The sequence below is a fragment of the Orcinus orca genome, chromosome 3, assembly GCF_937001465.1.
Source record: "Orcinus orca chromosome 3, mOrcOrc1.1, whole genome shotgun sequence".
Taxonomy (NCBI): domain Eukaryota; kingdom Metazoa; phylum Chordata; class Mammalia; order Artiodactyla; family Delphinidae; genus Orcinus; species Orcinus orca.
In genome coordinates, this window is record NC_064561.1 from 79,179,498 (window position 1) to 79,198,779 (window position 19,282).

Here is a 19,282-nt window from a genome sequence, read left to right on the forward strand (position 1 = left end):
ATCACTGTGTATGTAACTAATGATAGAAACCTGGGAAGAGTATGAGAGAGAATGTATATTTTATTTGAAACCATTCAGAATTCCTCTTGGATACTTTTGAGTTACCAGGCATCAGCTTTAAAGAGGCAGGCAAGATGAAAATGTCATTGGCATTTCGAAACCCACCCAACGTGTCCTAACGATAGCAAGAGCAGAGTGAGTCTGTTGTAAAAATACATTGAATGCCGTATTCTCTCCAAAGCACTTTCATGAAACTTCTAGGGTGAATTAGCCATTGTGCACCATCTGTTTTCAGGTCACATAGTAAAAGGCAGACATACTCACTGGTTTAAAAGTATATTTGAGAGAAATGAAAGTCTTTCTCAGACATAGTTGGTTTTACTTTATTCTTACCTATGGGAATCAAAACATTTGGATTCTGAAGGTTAAAAAAAAAAGAGGCAACAGCAGATGGAAATAATCTGACCACTTAAAGTTTCACCCACTCTATCCAATCTAGGATTTATTTCAGCTTACAAGATTGTCAGCACTTCGTTCAGGGCTATTTCAAATACAGTAACTAGAAGAATGTAGCTCCTTGCTGCTTAGAGAGCTAAAATATTTTCAGTTGCTTTTTTCCTTTATCTAAATGCTTTTGCTGAAACCTATGGTGAGTACAAAACCAGTTTTAGAGGGAGAAATAATTTTTCTTTTAAGCAACCGACATATGAGTAGTTGTTAGGAATTCAGTGTTCAAACACAAATATTCCTTCTCTTGTCCACATACAGAAAAGGCATTAGAAATTTTTGGGAAACGCTCTCCAGTTTTTCACAATTGTGGTTACTTAAACTTTTTAAAATAAAAACACTATTTGTCCTGTGTGTAAAATTATATATTACTGTTCCCTTAACATGCTAGATATTTTTTCTTCATGTCTTCTGCCTTTTGAAATGCTTTCAGTTGCATTGATTGTTGAGGTTAGAAATGAATCATTGCTATGAATTATTATTAGAGTTAGCACTTTAATTCTAGATTTTGTTTGTTCATTTTTGTTTCCCTAGAGAGTGCGATGGGGGTTTTTATTTTCAGAAAATTAAATTACTATTGTAACTAGTATGTTGAACAAGCATGACTCACAGGCAGGATATGAACAAAAGGCAACTGTATTTTGTTTTTTTCAATCCTTTAAAAATATATTTTTAATTATTCAATGGGAGCAGTTTATCCAATAAGTAAGGAAGAAAACTCAGGCAGCCCCTTACTTTACTATTTTTAGATGGCAAAAATTTATATGACTACTTTAGGTAATGAAAATAATCTGAATTTAGCAATTAGAATGTCCAGCATCATATAATAGTTAATATTCGAACTTGATTTGAAGTTACGACTTCCCTCCCAAGCTCAGACCTTCGTGAGGAAGACATTTCTGACTCCACAGGCTCAAGTGCAGGAGGAAAGGTGAGAAGGCAGAAGCAGTGACAGTGTCCTAGGGTGGCTTCAAGACTTCTGGGCTTCACACAAGTTTAAAGCCAATTTCTTCCTCGTGGGTGATTTCATGATTATGTCAGGGGCGTTGGCCTGCCCTTCCCGAGATGCAGACACTGCATTTTTCTCCTGGTGGCCACTCCTGGCTCAACGTCTTGTCTTTCTGCAGTCCACTTCAGACAGAGATCTAATGGTGTCTCATCACCCTCCACGTAGTCGTTTTAGGAACCTCACTTAGTGTGGCCCATGTCTCATCCATAGGACGTGCCACCCTTTGCCCTCTGAACCGAGTGAACAGAGGTTCTACAGTGGGAATAGCAGCCACTCTCCTCTGTGTGCTACGTGTCCCTGACAGAGTTGGGTGCAAAGCTCTTCAAGTTGCTCCCTGCGAAGCTCTGCTCTCTTGACCAGGGGTGAGGATGGAAGCATGCCCAACTTGTAATCTGGCTCTTCCAAAAAAATCCTCCTCAAAAACTCTTCTCTTAATTGCTATTCTCTAAATTGTATCCTCGGTATTGGGAGGGGTTTAAGGACCTGGCAACCAATTTTCCATCTCTACTTCCTTCAGGATGGAGTCTCAAAATTCACCTTGTTATATGATATTTAGCACCATGGGATTTCAGCTTAAATTTCCTTTTTAGCATCCTGTTACGTTAGTATTTCAATATCTTCATGAACGCTGTTTGACAGTTCTGTCAGGTAAAAGGTTAATTTTTTTCTTTACCCTAGTTCTGCTATTTACTAGCTGTGAGGCCTTAGGCAAGACACATTACCTCTCTGTGCCTCCTTTGCTCACTAGTTGTTTTTGAAGATTAAATATGTTAACATTAGACATATTTGTGTAAACTTGAATGATGTCTGGCACATAAAACATGCCCAATAAGTTAACTACTACAATTATTACTGTTTTGTTAAATCGGAATAGTGATGTTACATCAAAAATAGTCTTAGAGTTGCTGCTTTAAGCTATAAAGAAAAGTTGATACTAAAGAATGTAAAATACAGCTAGCATCTTGTGTCCATACCAATTTTACCTTTGGTAAAGATAAAGTATGATAATTCCATGAAAAAATCCTTTAGCAATTCCAAGTTTTAAGAAAGAAAAGACATGGAGAAATTTGATAACATATGGAACAGGTATAGCTTAGGATGAAGTCGAGTCACCCACCAAAATATTCATGTGATCATGTTCTGATCGTGCTGCTGGTATCGGTACCTCTAATCCTGTCCACTGGGAACAGTGGCTTGGTTACATTGAAGAGAATAATGTGAACTAAGGTTCCAGTGTGGGGTCTTTGAAAAGGAAAAAGTCAACTGTCTTCATTAAAAATAGAAGTGAGTACCATAGGCTTTTTATCAACTTGCTTCTAAAAATTGTTCCTGGCTTATGTTCTTAACGTGAAAACAGAAATAACTTTGACCATTCTATGATGCCTTTTGAGATAAGTGGTACCATCCTAAGAACTCACAAAAATCTTATTGAAAATCATGAACTATGTGGTATTTGTGCATATTTGTCATTGTGTTGAGTCCTATTCTTATGTGTAACTCAGAGCTGACTGCCAAACCAGGCCATAGCAGAAGCAGAAAGGGACAGCACGTCCCCTTCCCAGGGTTGGAGTAGTAAAATCTTATGACCTTCTTCTATCTGAGCATACACAGATCTCATTGTTTAATGCGGCCACACATCTCATTGTTTTAACGGGAAACATCACCACATTGTAAGACATAGGTGACTCACTTTGCATAACAAGCAGATAAAGTTATTTCCAACAAGTTATGAATAATTATAGATATTTATAATAATGGTTATCTCTTTGATGGAATTGCCATATCAATAGACTGCTTAAAAGCTCTGCTGCTTCTCTGGCCTGTATGATGATCTGAGTTTTTTTATAGTTCACCATTTACCATCTCATAAAGTTGTATTATATTTTATGAGAATTTAGAATGAGAGAACTAAGCAGGATACGCTTCTTTGGGGTGTAACAGGACATAGTAGAAAGAGGAAAAGTTTTGGAGGTCACACAAGCCTGAGTCTGAATTCCAGGTCAGACAGTGGATAGTCTACAGCTTTGAGGTACTTATATAACCGCTCTGAACCTCAAACTCCTCATTTATAAAAAGTGGGTAATGATCACTATCCTATGGAGTTGTTGGCCTGAATGTTCAACAAGATAATGTCTGTAAAGCAACAAGCACAATGCCACAGATACATAATGATAGTTATTGAATATTGTTTGTGTAACTGGATTTATTGAGAGTCTGCAATGATTAAAACACAGTCACAACAGTAAATTGGGGGTTGAAGAGAAAGGTCACCTAACTCAGAAATTTAAGTAAGAAAGTTCATGACCAAGCAGTATCATCTCAAGGTAGTTTAACTGCACTGCACTTCATTGTTCATAAGAACTTCTAAAATAGAAATGATATTAAATGTAGTCAGTGATTAGAGCTCTAAATCTTGTTTGTAACTGTGGAAATATACCTGGCTCAATGACAGGCCCGTAAGGAAAAGTAGGATAATTGATGCTTGTGTAGCACATAAAACTTCTTGGAGAAAAAAAAAAAAGAATTGTTGATAATGCATTTATTCTTTCCCTCTCTCAACAAACATTTGTTGATTTCTTAACACTATGAGATGCTAAAGATACAAAGAAAAAGAAAAGTGGCAGATGCCTTCTAGAAGCTTCCCATATAGTGACCACTTAAGTTACAAGAAGCCTTCAGTTTTGAAATCTCTTTGTCTCTATCACTGTCTCAAATCATTGTTCTTCTGTCTCCTTTAGATACTCACATGCGCAGTACATGCTATGGTGGAATCAAGAAGGGAGTGTGTGTCCGTCCTTTTCCTGGTGCAGTGACCAAGTCTGAATGCTGCTGTGCCAATCCAGACTATGGTTTTGGAGAGCCCTGCCAGCCATGCCCTGCTAAAAATTCAGGTAGTCACCTTCGCCAGTTTCACACCTGATAAAGAATCTAGAAATGTCACATTAGATATTTGGCCAGCGTACCTCGGCTCTGAAGTGTTTTGTCTTTATTTTTAATGGAAGAAAAGAAATCCAAATCTGTGTTGACATGTGAAGCATATAATAAAGAGATTTATCTTGTTTTTACTTATGATCTCTAGGCAGAGAGAACACACGGTGAATTTTATGATTATTTATTTATTTTATGATCCAATTATGACTGTTACAATGGATTCTTTACGTGAATATGTTAGCCTCAAAATCTTCCATCCCTTCTGTCATTCTGAAGATAAATAGCATAAAATTTACGTATCACTTTCAAGGTTATAATAAGTTCATGAGAACCTGGTTTTATTTATTTATTTTTAATCTTTACACAGAATGGTCTTAGGCTGCAGTCTATCAGAAGTTCCAGTCTATCAGGAATATCAGTAGTTCCAGAAAGTCATAAATTTATTTCTGAATGTTGTCATGAATTATAGGCACATTAAACAGTTTAATTCTTTGACTATTCTATGACTTGTTTATTCATATTTTTATGAAAACTGTATTGAATAGATGTAAGTACAGTAGGGAATCAGAAATAAACACAATCTCTTTTCCTTTAAAGTTGGGAATAGTTGAAAATATAGGTAGGCAAACATATAAATTACAGTTTGGTATGATTGCTGCCTTAAAAGGGACATAAAGAACTGGGAGAGCACAAAGGAAGGAGCAGTTAGTTGCCTGGGGAGGCTGGGAAAGACTGCACAGAGGGGTGGAGGCTTACTTTGGTCTTGAAAAAAGGAATAAGAACTTCCCAGGTAGAAGATGGAAGAAATGAATTCCAGCAAAGGAAGTGGCTTGTAATTCTGTTAAAAATCCTAAATGGACTGTTCAAACCTTAGCAAAATGGTGAGAGTCCCTCGGGAAGAATTACTGAGTATGACATTTTTTAAAAAGAGGAGTTAATGAAGGAAGTCTTCCCCTAAAATGTTAAGTGAATTATGCATATTATGAAAGAAGTGCAAAAACTGATAACAAGACTAGGTAAAAAGATTAGTGGCTAATAAAATGAGTTCTGAATATAAGTGGAAATATAGGACACAGTAAAGATAGCATTGAGATCAGTGAGAACAAATTAAACTAAGTAATTAATATTGTTGATAAATATTGGGAAAAATATGGAGTTAGCTCCCTACATTAAATGTTACAAAATAATTTTTTTGTAGAAGATACAAACTTTTTGTTATCCTGTAATGATAAAGGACACTCAAAACAGACCCCAAAGACTAAAATACACATATAAAGTAGAAAAATATTTTATTTAATTTATAAAGAATTTACATTAATCAATAAGGAAAGTTGAAATCCTCTATAGAAAAAAGTACAGTGTACATAGAACTTCACAAAGCAGAAAGGCAAATGGTAGAGTGCCATATAAAAATTAAAAGAAATCTATCTAAAATTAAAAGAAAAGTTTAAAAAGGTGTCATTTTTGTTTATTAGATTGGTAAAATACAAATGATTGATTTTCCCCAGTGTTGGGGAGGATATACAGAAATGGGTACTCTCTTACATTGGTGTTAGAAGGGTAACCTGGGCTATTTAGGGAGAGGGGGACTATCAAAAACCTTAAAAGAGACATAAACTTTGAGCAGTTTACTTCCAAGAGATTAACCTAGTGATAGAATTGAACTTTGTATTTTTTTATTATAATTGCAGAAAGTTGAACAAACCTAATTTCATCAATAAGAGATTGATTGAATGAGTGTGGTAGATCCACATAACTGAGAAAGGATGTTAAATCGTCTTTATTATAAATAGGCTATTACATGAAATGTCTATTGTAGAGTACAGAGGGTCCAAGCCTGCTCCCCACTTACAAACTCTATGACCTGAGCATGTTACTTCCCATCTCTATCCAAGCTCTCTTGGGATTAAAAGAGGAAAAATAACAGTATCTAGTTTGTGGTATTGGGAGGATTAAATAAATTATTAGATGCAAAATGCTAGAACAACACCAGGCACATCACGTGGTAAACGCTATTTATTACGTGTTTTCTATTATTTTATTATTGAGAGGAGAAGAAAAGCTAAAAAGCAATCTCTGTTGTACAATTTAGATATTTTTAAAGTTTACATAAGTAGAAAATATTTGTAATGTTTATCAATATATTAATGAAATTCAGGGTGATAATCACAGTTATTTTTATTTACATTTTTATGCTTACCTGTGATTTTGGAATTCTTAAAATAATTTTGTGCTAGAAAATGGTCCTTTTCATTTTAAGTTGTTGCAGGTAATTCTTAATGATAGTTTTGGAGTTATGTAAGTGACTTGTGTATGGAACAGATATAATTTAGAGTTTTTGATTTCTCTATTTGTTTTTATCTTACAGCTGAATTCCACGGTCTTTGTAGTAGTGGAGTAGGTATCACTGTGGATGGAAGAGGTAGCTCTATTCAATTCTCAATCTTATAATAATTATATAGTTTTATAGCTTTATTATTGTAATATTATAGATAAGATGTATTTAATATTATAAAAATATATCAGTATAAAGTAATAAAATAAATTATCTCCTAGAACAATGGTTATAAGCTAGATGGTATCAATAAGTATGTAGATGTACATTTTTCATAGTAGATAAATATTTGTCTGTTAAATATGCATTGTTTAAAATGTCACTAACAAACTACAACCATGATTTTACGGATACCGTCACTTAAGAAGAAGCTAGAGCTTGTAAAAAAAAAAAAAGAAAAACAAGACAATTTAAAGAAAAATGTTAAATAATGGTGCTGACATGGTTTAAACAAAAACAATCTGTAAGAGATATTTGATATGGATCTTTAAGAGATATTTGAGATATACTGCCCTAAAAATAAATTGACTACTTATGACTAAGAATACTAAAATGTTTCTGTCCAACCAAAGAAGTACAAGGTTTCATTAAAGTTTTCTTTTTTAAAATTTAGCACTATGATTAACAAAATTACAATATAGAACTTGAACATTAAGTACATATGTGTTTATAAAGTTATTTTATATGTTAATAGTGTCCTTTGTTTTTTTAAAATAAAATTGTAGGGTGCTATTAATCTTTAGTTTACATATATATTCTAATACTTTCATGTTTGAGGAGACTTTAGACAAATTATAGATTGACAGTAAATATCACATTTTTTTGCAAAGAACGTCAGAAACCAGAGTAAAGGAGCAAACTTTTACAATGATGTTTCTCCCAAAAATTAAATTAAAAGACTAACATTTCTGGAGTATTTAAGGCTTCCCAAATTCTAGAACACAGTAGTTAGGATTAAAATTTGAGCATAGTTACCAAAATTTTATTTTATGCTGACTCCGTTTTTTTATTCCCTTTCAATATGGCCTCCCCAACAGAGCCATTGCAACTAGATGGTTGCTCATACAAGCACATCATTCCTCAAGTCCCACGGCCCACGGGTGACAGAGCGTAGTCATGTTCATGGCTTGTTGTAAAACACTGTGTTCTCAAGCATCCACATTTGAACTGTCCTCTGCATTAATTTCAACTTATCAACAATGAGTAACATTTAATAAGTATCATATTACTTAGTTGACTATAAAAAATGATAATAAAATAGAAATATTCCAGGCCTTCAGGACCATAAAATTATACAGACACCCTAATAAATCTTTGCCTTTTAATTAGATGGTTATAATACCTATCAAGTTGAGTTTTCCTTTGGGTTTTGAGCCAACAGTCTATAAATTTCTTTATTAATTTTATCATAAATGCCAGCACATTACATGGCTTAATGCTTTGAATTTCTGCCGGTTCCCTTCATTTTTCTTTTGACTTACCAGGAAGTGTCCCATATCTCTCTATTTTATTCTCACTCCTTATTTTCATTTCGTTTCCCTTTCTGAATTGCAAATTGGGGGTTTGCAGGGTTAGACACTACGTATTTTGAGTGATCTTTACTAGACATACATGTATCAACAGACAGTAAGTGGCTGTGAGCATTAAACTCTGAACATTTAATGCAGATATCAATGAGTGTGCTCTGGATCCTGATATATGTGCCAATGGAATTTGTGAAAATTTACGTGGTAGTTACCGTTGTAATTGCAACAGTGGCTATGAGCCAGATGCCTCTGGAAGAAACTGTATTGGTAAGTTATTTGTTTTATTATACAAGAGCCTTTTGTATAGTTTAATCCCATGGATTATAGGAGAAATCAAACTACAAATAAATGAGTAAAACTAGAGATCTTACAGTTTTTCTTGTTTCCTTTTTAGTGCAGAGATAGAAAAATATGGGAATCAAACAAATGCTGTTACATAGTAACAAACTTTTTAGTGGCACAATTTAGTATTTAAATTATTTTTTTCCCAAGTGAATGGACACAGAGTCAGTTATTGGCCTGTTATATCTGCATATATCTTAATCCTATAATTTTTCACTAGGAAGTGGGATTCAAAAATTAATGAGGCAGTGTGGATAATAATAAGTTAAGAAAATTAAATATTACAGGTTGACTTATAAAGAATCAGTTGCTGCAAAATATCCAAACATGATAACTGAGATGGGTGTTTCCTTTTGTAATTTATAAGGGAATGTTTGAAAAAACTCAAGTATGTAGTTCGTATGTTCAAGAATTTGTGAAGAATCTAGATTTTCCCGTGGAGCACTTGAGTTCACTTTTATAAAACGAATGTTATTCCATCCATTATTATATATAATAATTTTTACATCTAACCACTGATGACTCTTACATCCAAGTCTTGATGATTATGATTAGAAAGAAATACATTTTTCTATGTTTATGGCTCTGGGTTTTATTACTGATTTATGTTATTATATATCCATTTCACCTTGGGTTGAAGACATACATACAGATGGATATATAAAGCTATATTAAATATCATGTACTTATAACAGATTTTGATATCTGTTGGGAAGGGCACCAGCCAGAGATTGTTGAACATTTATAAAAATACGCAAACCAGCTAGTTTTTATTCCCCAGAAGCAAAGTTGCTTCCAGCATAGTGTCCAAGTACAGTTGAGCACATGAGTACCCTACTGAAAACAGGGAGATTCAGTGAGCATTCACACATTGAACATGGTTCATGGCACTACTCAACTATTTAAAGTAGGTACGTGCATAATTTTGATAAAATTAAAACTAGATTTTAAAAATAAAAATGAAGCCGAATTCCAGTTTTAGTTTGCTGGGGCTGCCCTAACAAAGTACACAAAACGGGGTTGCTGAAAACAACGGAAATTGATTGTTACAGTTTGGGAAGTCAGAAGTCCAAAATCAAGGTGTCAACAGGATCACACTCTTTCTAATGGCTCTAGGGGAGAGTCTTTCCTTTCCTCTTCCAGTCTCTGGTGTTTGCTGGCAATCTTTAGCATTCCTAGACTTTTAGATGTGTCACTCTAGCCACACATCCATCTTTCCCCTGTGTGTCTTCACATCAGCTTCCCTCTGTATGTGTTTGTCCCTATGTCAAAATTTGCCCTTTTTCATATGGACTCCAGTTGTTGGTGTCCATACCTATATTGGAATACAACCTACCTGAAGGATCTTATTTTAACTTGATTACTCTGTAACAATCCTATTTCTAAATAAGGTCACATTCTGAGGTACTGTGGGTTAGGGATTCAAAATATTTTTTGAGAGACCCATTTCAACCCGTAGCATGGACTAATGGATAAATAAATAGTGATTCAGCCACTTGATAAAATGTACAATCATGAGGGAGATTATGGTGATGCTTAAAGTATAATACCGCTGTGGGGCAGTAAGTAAATGAAGAACAAAGTAGTAATGTGCCTTTTCCAAATCATTACACACCTCCCAGGAACTTCAAAAGCATCTTAAAAGTAGCCACAAGAATAAGAATGTTCCATATGAGTAAAACCAAATATATTTTGCTTAGGATCAGGAATGTGTTTTGGATACGAAGAGACTGAGTCAAGGTATGGGGTGAGGAAAAAAACAAACAACAGAAATAAAACATTTTGATCACTGTGCTGTTTGTTTCACTGTGTGTGTCTCCTGTCTTCTAACGGTTGCTTCCAGACATTGATGAGTGCCTGGTAAACAGACTGCTCTGTGACAATGGCCTATGCCGAAACACACCTGGGAGCTACAGCTGCACCTGCCCACCTGGCTATGTGTTCAGGACTGAGACAGAGACGTGTGAAGGTAAGAGCCATCTTCCTTCGTTGTGAACAGTAAGCACCTCGATATGCGTGAACCACAAGTACGTTATGAAGCAGTAGAGCAGAAAGAATGTTGTTTGAATATGTTTAAAATTGTATAATCTCTTTCAGCTAATCTGCCAGTTTTAGAAATAGCATGCACCTAACCCAGTTTATAAAACCATCAGTTTTGTCCCATTCAGATGAAATATCACCAAACATTTTGAATTTAATGGGAAAAAAAAGTGAAAGGAGCCAATTTGTTTTACTTGCTAATAAAATGTCAGATTTTTGTTTGTTTTTCCCTTTTTAAAACCACTGTGACACATTAGCCTGGGGGAACCTGCACTGTAATGGCAAAGTCAGCTCTTAGGCATTTTATTTATGAAATGATTGATAGACCTCAGAGGTTGGCCCAGAAAATATTTGGGGCTTGAGTAAAAATGGTCACCTTAATTAAATTTATAGTCCAAGAAAATTGTCCTTTGCATTTGAAAATTTTGAAGTTATAATTTGGGCTTAAAGATCGTGAATCACTGTTTAAAAACGTCTTCCTTTGCTTTTAAGCTCATTTTTCTTCAGTGGGAGTTACATGAATGAGTTAAATGCTTAGGAAAGGCCTCATTTTCAGTAGATACCAGCTAAGCAATGAGTGCCTTCAATTATGTTTTTGTTTCTTGATCAAAGTACTGTGTATTTCAGAATACTCTGTGGTATGACTACTAGTCATTGTTCCTTTTAAGTCTCACTGTGTGGGCCTACAGAAGTGTCCCATGACATTCTCAAATCCAATAACTACTTCCGAATAGTAACCTTTTCAAAAAGAAAATTTCATCTTTAGTTATTTGGAGTAGCCCTTTTTTATCTGTTAAAGTATTTGTTTCCTAGTGACTTCATAGCCAAGAAAACTGCAATAGTAATATTATGCAAATGATGTTAACATTCTCTTCATCTTATTGTTTAACTTCAAAGCATTCTTATGAACAGAAACAAGTTAGGACTCAAACAAGATGCCAGAACACAAAGGACTTAGCCGAAGTCAATGAAATGCAATCACAAAGTGCAATTCTCAGTTTGGATTGAATTTGAGGGACCACTGAAAAGCAGTAATTAACCTGAAGAAAGAAAAAAAGGGAAGAAAAAAGAAAACCTCGGCATAAAATGCAGTTTTTCTGAACTTAGTTCTGTTAATTGTTGAGTTCCCCTCCTATCCACCACCTGTGGCAGGAGCTGCTCAAAGAAAAGCGCACTTTCCATTCCCAGCTAAAGTACTTGAAGATTCATCCTGTCCATAGATGAGCAGAGACGACAGGGGGCACGCTTAAGAATTTTGAATATTTTCACATAATATGTGTTTAGCCTAAGCTTCTTAAATGTATTCAACCAGAGTCTTTATTTTCTAGCACCCACTCCCCTCAACACCTCTTATCCTTCAAAATTGCCATGAGAAACTTTGTAAAAGAAAAAAAATTCTAGCCATATTTCCTCCATGAGTTTTTTGGAGGGTGGGAGAAGGGATTTCAAGAATTGTGTTTCTTTCCATTTTGTTTTTATTCCCGACTTTCTACACTTCCTTCTCACTGCCCTTTATCAGTTTTATCTATTGTCTCTTGGCAGATAAGCTTCTGTTAAATGTCAGGAAGCTCTGAAAGCAAGAATAGCTAAGGGTATCATCTTGATTTAACTGGGAAGCTGATGATTATTAGGACTGGTTTCCCTGTCCATAGCAACAGAACCCTTTGGTGCTCTTGTGAGGGAGACACATAACGGGGAACTAAATGGTTGGTGTCTGATTCAGTTTGGTCACTTTGGTTTGCGTACCAAATCATCGATATTTATAGCATATTTCTTCCATTTTAACGAGTAAGATGAAGTTGAAGGGTACTGAGAGGTGAAATACCAAAGGGTAAATAAAAGGGATTTGCCTACTTACGTGAAAAAGTGAAGAGTAGGAGCTAATGGTGTTTAATAGTATGACATTGGATGATTACATAAATATTAAGGCATATTAATACCAAATCAGGCAACAGTGATGGTTAGAAAACATGGTCTTTACTTACTTTGTCCAAAGGATAATTGTTCCTGATAAACCTGAGCCTTTTCTTTAATATGAAATATGTTTTATTATCTGTCGTTTATAAGAAAGAAGTTTATATTATGTAAATAAAAGAGAAATGATAGAGAAATATTTTGGTTCTAGCCTTATGACATTTGTGGAAATAAAATTGATTTATGGTGAGAAATCCAACCAAATAACTGTTATTTCTACACTTTCTTCCCACTATTAAGTTATTTGCATTTTATTAAGTGTTTTGCAAAAAAGAAATAGACCTGCAGACCACGGATATCTTTTTCCCTTGGGTGTCCTCCTTATTTCCAGCCTTGCATTCACACAATAAATTTGTCTGCCTGAAGCAGTTCTCTGCATGCTATTCTTTCTAAACTAATTTCCAAAGACTAGGCAGGGAATTATCAGCCAATTCATTGCCGATTCTAGCTTTCTCTCTATATATTTGCTAGATTCACTAATTTTGCTTGTCATTCATGTTTTCAACAGGCTATTTTAAATACGTAATAAATAGCAGTGATCAAGTTTCTTTGATATTTCAAACTGAAGTTACAAAAATTTATTTTACTTTTTTGTTTGAGCTCTGAGAGTCTGTGAAAGTTAAAATTTTTATAGCAAGCACTGTGGTTTAGATTGTGTTTCCAGTGACATAACTAATTAAATGTAAACCAGATGTGCTTTGAAGTTTATTTCCAGGAATGTACAGTGAACTGTTTCAGTTCCTGGTTCCACGACATTTATAACATAAAAACATTGTATTTAAAGAAAAATTAAACAGTTTATATTTGTAGCTGTCATGGCATGTGTTTATAGTTTTTGAGTTCATAATTGCTTAATATAAAATAGGGATTTTGAAAGTATATGATACTGACATTTTTCTTTTGGGGGAGCTTCTTACAAATAAAATTAGTAGGTAATATATCATCTGTCTTCAGATTAGGTATCTGCTGCTTTTTTGGCTGATTTCTTTTTTACATTGTGTTTTTATTGAAAGAATTTTAGTACTCTGGAATAGATGTTTTCATTCCAAATCTGTGCTATATTTATAAAACCTGCTCTTGTATTTTTCTTTTAAGAGGCCTTCTTGCTACAAATGACCTGAAAGAAAGATGCATTTATATTTCTTCACACAATTTCTACTTGAAGAATTCATTTTATACCTGGGTACTTCTTTAGTAGTTTTGAAATAGCAAAGAAGGAACATAACTGTTTTCCGCATGGATTTTTAAATTTGCATTTCAAGTCCATAGACTTGAAAATCAGCGAGCCCTGCCTTTTCAGAACCAGTTTAGTTTGTATTTGACTTGAGATGTTCAAGAGTAAACATTACAATCTTCTAGTTATTTATTTGCATGTTTTCCTTGGTATATATAGTATTCATGTTTAATTCAAAGAGGTGTTTAGAAAAAAATAAGTATTATGGTGAACTCGGAAACTGTAGTGTTCAAAAAAAAAATCTTGAGGTATGTTGACCTGTTTCGGATAGTTAACCAAATACAGAAAGAAATCCATGTCTCTCTTCCTTAAATTGAGTGGTTTAATTTATATTGAAGGTCAGTCTTTGATATTGTTTCTAAACACTTTAGCTAAATCTTGTATTTATTTTTAATTAACTCATGTTAAGCTATTTAACTTTATTGGCTTGACATTTTGCTTAGTCACCACTTGAGAACATAGGCATACTCTAATTCTGACCGTCATACTTCTGACCGTCAACAGGAGTTGTTTAGATTATGGTATATGATTTGATTTAGGACTCAGATCAAATTAATGATGGTAAAGGTCTATTTAAAACAATTAAAAGATTTTTTTCTCTTTTTAATTTTAGCACAATCAGTTGTGCTTTAAAGATGTCTCACACCAGAGGGCTTCCCTGGTGGCACAGTGGTTGAGAGTCCGCCTGCCGATGCAGGGGACACGGGTTCGTGCCCCGGTCCGGGAAGATCCCACATGCCGCGGAGCGGCTGGGCCCGTGAGCCATGGCTGCTGAGCCTGCGCGTCCGGAGCCTGTGCTCCGCAACGGGAGAGGCCACAACAGTGAGAGGCCTGCAAAAATGTCTCACACCAAACATGGAAATGTGAACGGGAAGGTGGATAAGGGCTAGAGGAGAATGCTGTACCCAGTATTAAAGTTTCATCCCTTATTCCCTGATTTGTATCCAGAAATTTGGAATTAAAGCCAGCATTGTGATATGTTGTCTCTACTACAGGCTTTTTAAATTCTTCCAAAACCTCTCGGAGCCACAAATGACAGAAACAGTCACTTTTGTGCACAGCACACATTGCACCCAGGAATATGTTGCTTTCCGTGGAATCAGAATTCAGATTTCCCACAGGAAAATTACATCTCATTATAGGAGAAAATGAATCCAATTTATGTAAAGTTGTAGTGAAACAGTGAAGCTTTAGATGCTAAACCCTTTCAAAATAGGCTGATTCCTATAGTCCTACTGAGTCCCCGGCCGTGCACATGTGTATTCACACGGTAAAATGCACTTCTCCTTTCCCCATTCACTTTATGCCTCATAGAACCATATTAAAATTACAAGAGCCAAGCTTACCAGACATTCTGGCATAGCGTGGCTTGTTGGAGTAATATTTTCCAGAAACACATGGCAGCTCTAACAGAATCTTTTCCTTCTGGATTGTAGATATAAATGAATGTGAAAGCAACCCATGTGTCAATGGGGCCTGCAGGAACAACCTTGGATCTTTCAATTGTGAATGTTCTCCTGGCAGCAAACTCAGCTCTACAGGATTGATCTGTATTGGTAAGAATCATACGTGGTGCTGATGTTTCAGTTTCACTACAAAGATAAGCAGAGACCTCAGGACTTCTGTGGATAAAAACAGAACACAATCACAGGAAGCTAATAATTAGGAGTTACTTCAGTTGTTTTCTCTTGTTATCAAGATGGGAGTACAACATGATAGCATAAACTGGACAGGCTCTTATATTTTGTTAGATTCTGGGAAGCGTTCCTTTTTTATAAGTATATATATTATGCTATACATTATAAGCATTTCCATACCACACACATATTTATATTCATTCCCCAGGAATGCCTTAGGCATCAATACAATCAAATCCTTACTGCATACATTTTATAAACAACCTTCAATGGTAAACAGAAATGTGATCGCATTTGGACTCAGTTAACAAGAATTTGAAGAGTTTAAACTTTAAACAAATAGAAAGAATTTATTGTTTTTTTTCATTTCTCCCATCAATCATAAATTTATGAGCTCCAAGGAAGAGAAGATAACTGTTTTCTTGCTTTGGGAAATCTCTAAGAGAGAAAGATTCCAAAACTTCCAAGACATCTTTCAATGTATCTCAAAACATATAAGGTCAGTTTTTGACGATAGGAGATATATAAAATGAAATAGTCTGATCTATCACTATAAGCAACCGTTTAGCATATGTAAGGGAAAAAACGATCCCAGTCATTCTTTCCTGCTTCTAGTGTCTATGGCTACACTGGCTAAGTATACATACTTCATATTATTACCTAGTATCCACCTTTAAAGGGAACTAAATATATATTTCCAAGTAGTTAGGGAGATGTTTCAGTTTTACATAGTGCCAAATAAATTGGCTGTTTTTGTTTGTTATTTATTCAATATCAATTTTCAATTTAGTATTTTCCAAAGACAATAGTATTTTCAGTATTATGTCTGATGCTAGCAATATTTAGCTGGATGCTTAGAGTACCTGTTGGTCACAGGAGGAGAACTGACCAAGTCCAAAGTTTCAATGAAAACCTTCCCTTTGGAAATGCCAACTCTTCATCTCCCAGTGAGGTACAGCTGGTGAAATTTGAGCCTTGCTCAGCTCTCCATACTAGGAAATAGACTGCCATCTGCCTAGGGCATTACTTTTTTTTCTCACAGAATTCCTGGTTTGGGGGGAGGACGTGTGGGTTGGATCTGGTAAGGCAGAAATATTTTTGCTAAGCCACAGTTTCCAACTGAGATAGACTCGTTTTATTATGCGAAGGAAATGAACTCAGCATTAGTCAATTAATGTCTCAGAAAACTAACTCTGTATGCCACTTGGGCATCAAAGATATCTTAGTTTTTGCTTTGTCATAAACATGTCTATGATTTTGGCCTTTACCCTTATAGTTATTAATGAAAAGGAACAAAGACTTTCTATTTCCAAGTCATTATGTTGGACACCTAAACACCACCATATTTTTCTCAGCCAACGTGTTACGTGTTTTCATTCATTGTGATCATATTTGAATATCCCAGCCTAAAGCTGCTCAGAAAGAAATTTACTTAATATTTTAAAATTTTAGACATCATTTTTTGTTCTTTTTTTATTAAAAACAGAATTCTAGTTTTAAAAAGGGAGTTAATAGTAAAATATACTTAGGAAATATTATGAATGTACTTTTTAATAGGACTGTCAAATGGCTTTAATCAGTAATTAGCCTGCAAGCTGTTCTTGGTAGGAGCCAAATCTCTAAATTTAGAACTGGATAAAAATTCCCTGATATAATTAAAACTTTAAAATTGTCAGAATGTACATGAATTAGTTAGATACAAAGAATATTTAGGGATTTAGAAGATATTATGCAAACTTCCTAAGTATAAACCAATCTTGAACTGTTCTATAAACTACTTGAAGAGACTGCTGTATGCTGGTTGAAATGATTAAATATAATAGAACAATAAATTTGGTTAATCTTTCCTGCATTACACTGCTCACATCTGATAGCTCTGCATAATCTAGTCCAATCTCCCTCATCTTTGGCTTGGATCTGCATTCTGGGCACGGACACGACAGGCGCAATGCTCCTCATCTTAGCCTATTAGCAGCGTTTAGCACCGTTCATCACTCATCCCTTCTCAAGAATTTTTTCATTTATGGCCTCCTCTTCTTTTCCTTTCACTTTTCTGGCCTGTTTTCTCAGTTTCCTTTGTTAAATCTTTCATATTCTCCTGTTTTCCAATTTGAAATGTCTCACAGGTCAGTCCTTGGACCTCTTTGCTTCTCTGTCTTACACTCATGCTTAGATGGCCTCTACATTGACTCACATTTCTCTCTCCATCCTTAATCTGTCTGCTAATTTCAGACTTGTATTTCTAATTATCTGCACAGTGTCTCCATTTGGGTGTCTAGTTGACATTTCAGACTTAGCAAATTTCTATCTTTCAGCTTAAATCTGTGTCTCCTAGAATCATTTCTGTCTTGTCAAATGGTAACTCCATTCTTGTAATTGCCAGCCTCTAAAATCCTGGAGTCATCCTTGATGCCTTTCTCTCAAACTGCACATTTAATCCATCAGTAAATCCTATTGATTGTACTTAAAGTTTATCCATATTTCAACCACTTCTCACCACCAAGATCAACAACCCCCAGTCCAAGCCACCATTATTTCTCTTCTTGATTTTTACTGTAGCCTCTAGCTTATCTGCTTTCCCTGCTTTATTTTTTTCAGAGATCTTAACCAACCTCTGACTATATAACTACGTCTATATTGTGACTCTGTGTGTGTGTGTGTGTGTGTGTGTGTGTGTGTATGTGTAGGTATATAGGTACACACACAAAAGAAAAAACAGTCAGGAGATAGAGATGGATTGTATATGTGTGTGTATGGATGGATTTGGGGACTTTTCAGTGTTGATACAATACCAGCCTACAGAAGCAGAGTAAAGCCTCTGAAATCATACAACGCAGGTTTGAATCTTGATGCTGACCCTCTCCTAGCTGGGTGACCTTACTTGGGTAAATTAGTTGACCCCTGTGCCTCAGTTTTCTCATCTGAAAGTTGTTCACACCTTATAGGGTTGTTTTAATGGGTAAATAAACTAATACATAGAAAGCTTTTAACAGTGCTTGTTGCTACCTCAATAAATATTAGCAAATATTATTACAATATATCTTACTTAAAATGACTACAGCCAAGGTGATAAATCAGTAATTAACCCAGTCCTTAAAAGACCATTTCAATACACAGTAGCCTTACACAAGCATCTCAATTTCCTCTGTGCTATGGAATGTACAGGTTTAAGCCTCTAAAAAACCTGTAATTTGAGACCTGATACAAATGCATTTGAGCAAATCTTTTTCATTTGCATACAGTTTTTATCCAAACTGAATCTCAAAACAGAAAAAAGCAAACGGACCGCCTATTTCTTCCCCACAGCCTTGCCCCATAACTTTTTGTATTCAGTCAAGGACAGAATTGTCTGTTTTGTTTTATCCTCTGACCCAGAGGGCTTGGGTTGTAGGTAATGTCCTCTTACCCACCACCTTGTTCCATAGGGAATCAGATTACAACGTCTCCCTTCATGGGCCTGCCAGTTTCACTGCAATTCCCTTTCTGTGTTTCTGGTTGTTTTTTTGTTTTTTTATTGCGGTACGCGGGCCTCTCACTGTTGTGGCCTCTCCCATTGCGGAGCACAGGCTCTGGACATGCAGGCTCAGCGGCCATGGCTCATGGGCCCAGCCGCTCCGCGGCATGTGGGATCTTCCCGGATCGGGACATGAACCTACCGTGTCCCCTGCATTGGCAGGCGGACTCTCAACCACTGCACCACCAGGGAAGCCCTGTATTTTTTTTTATTGTTGATTTTAGCAGTATAAC

At 35.4% G+C, this 19,282-nt stretch overlaps 1 protein-coding gene across 1 annotated transcript in view; it reads left to right on the top strand.

Annotated features, from left to right (window-relative positions):
* The window catches only part of FBN2 (fibrillin 2), a 231,966-nt gene that overhangs the window by 134,876 nt on the left and 77,808 nt on the right, over positions 1-19,282 (top strand). Inside the window, exons 16-20 of the mRNA XM_004279867.3 lie at positions 4,255-4,407; positions 6,816-6,869; positions 8,450-8,575; positions 10,494-10,619; positions 15,335-15,454. Of these exons, the coding sequence (XP_004279915.1) occupies positions 4,255-4,407; positions 6,816-6,869; positions 8,450-8,575; positions 10,494-10,619; positions 15,335-15,454 (579 nt within the window). The remainder of the gene's footprint in view (positions 1-4,254; positions 4,408-6,815; positions 6,870-8,449; positions 8,576-10,493; positions 10,620-15,334; positions 15,455-19,282) is intronic.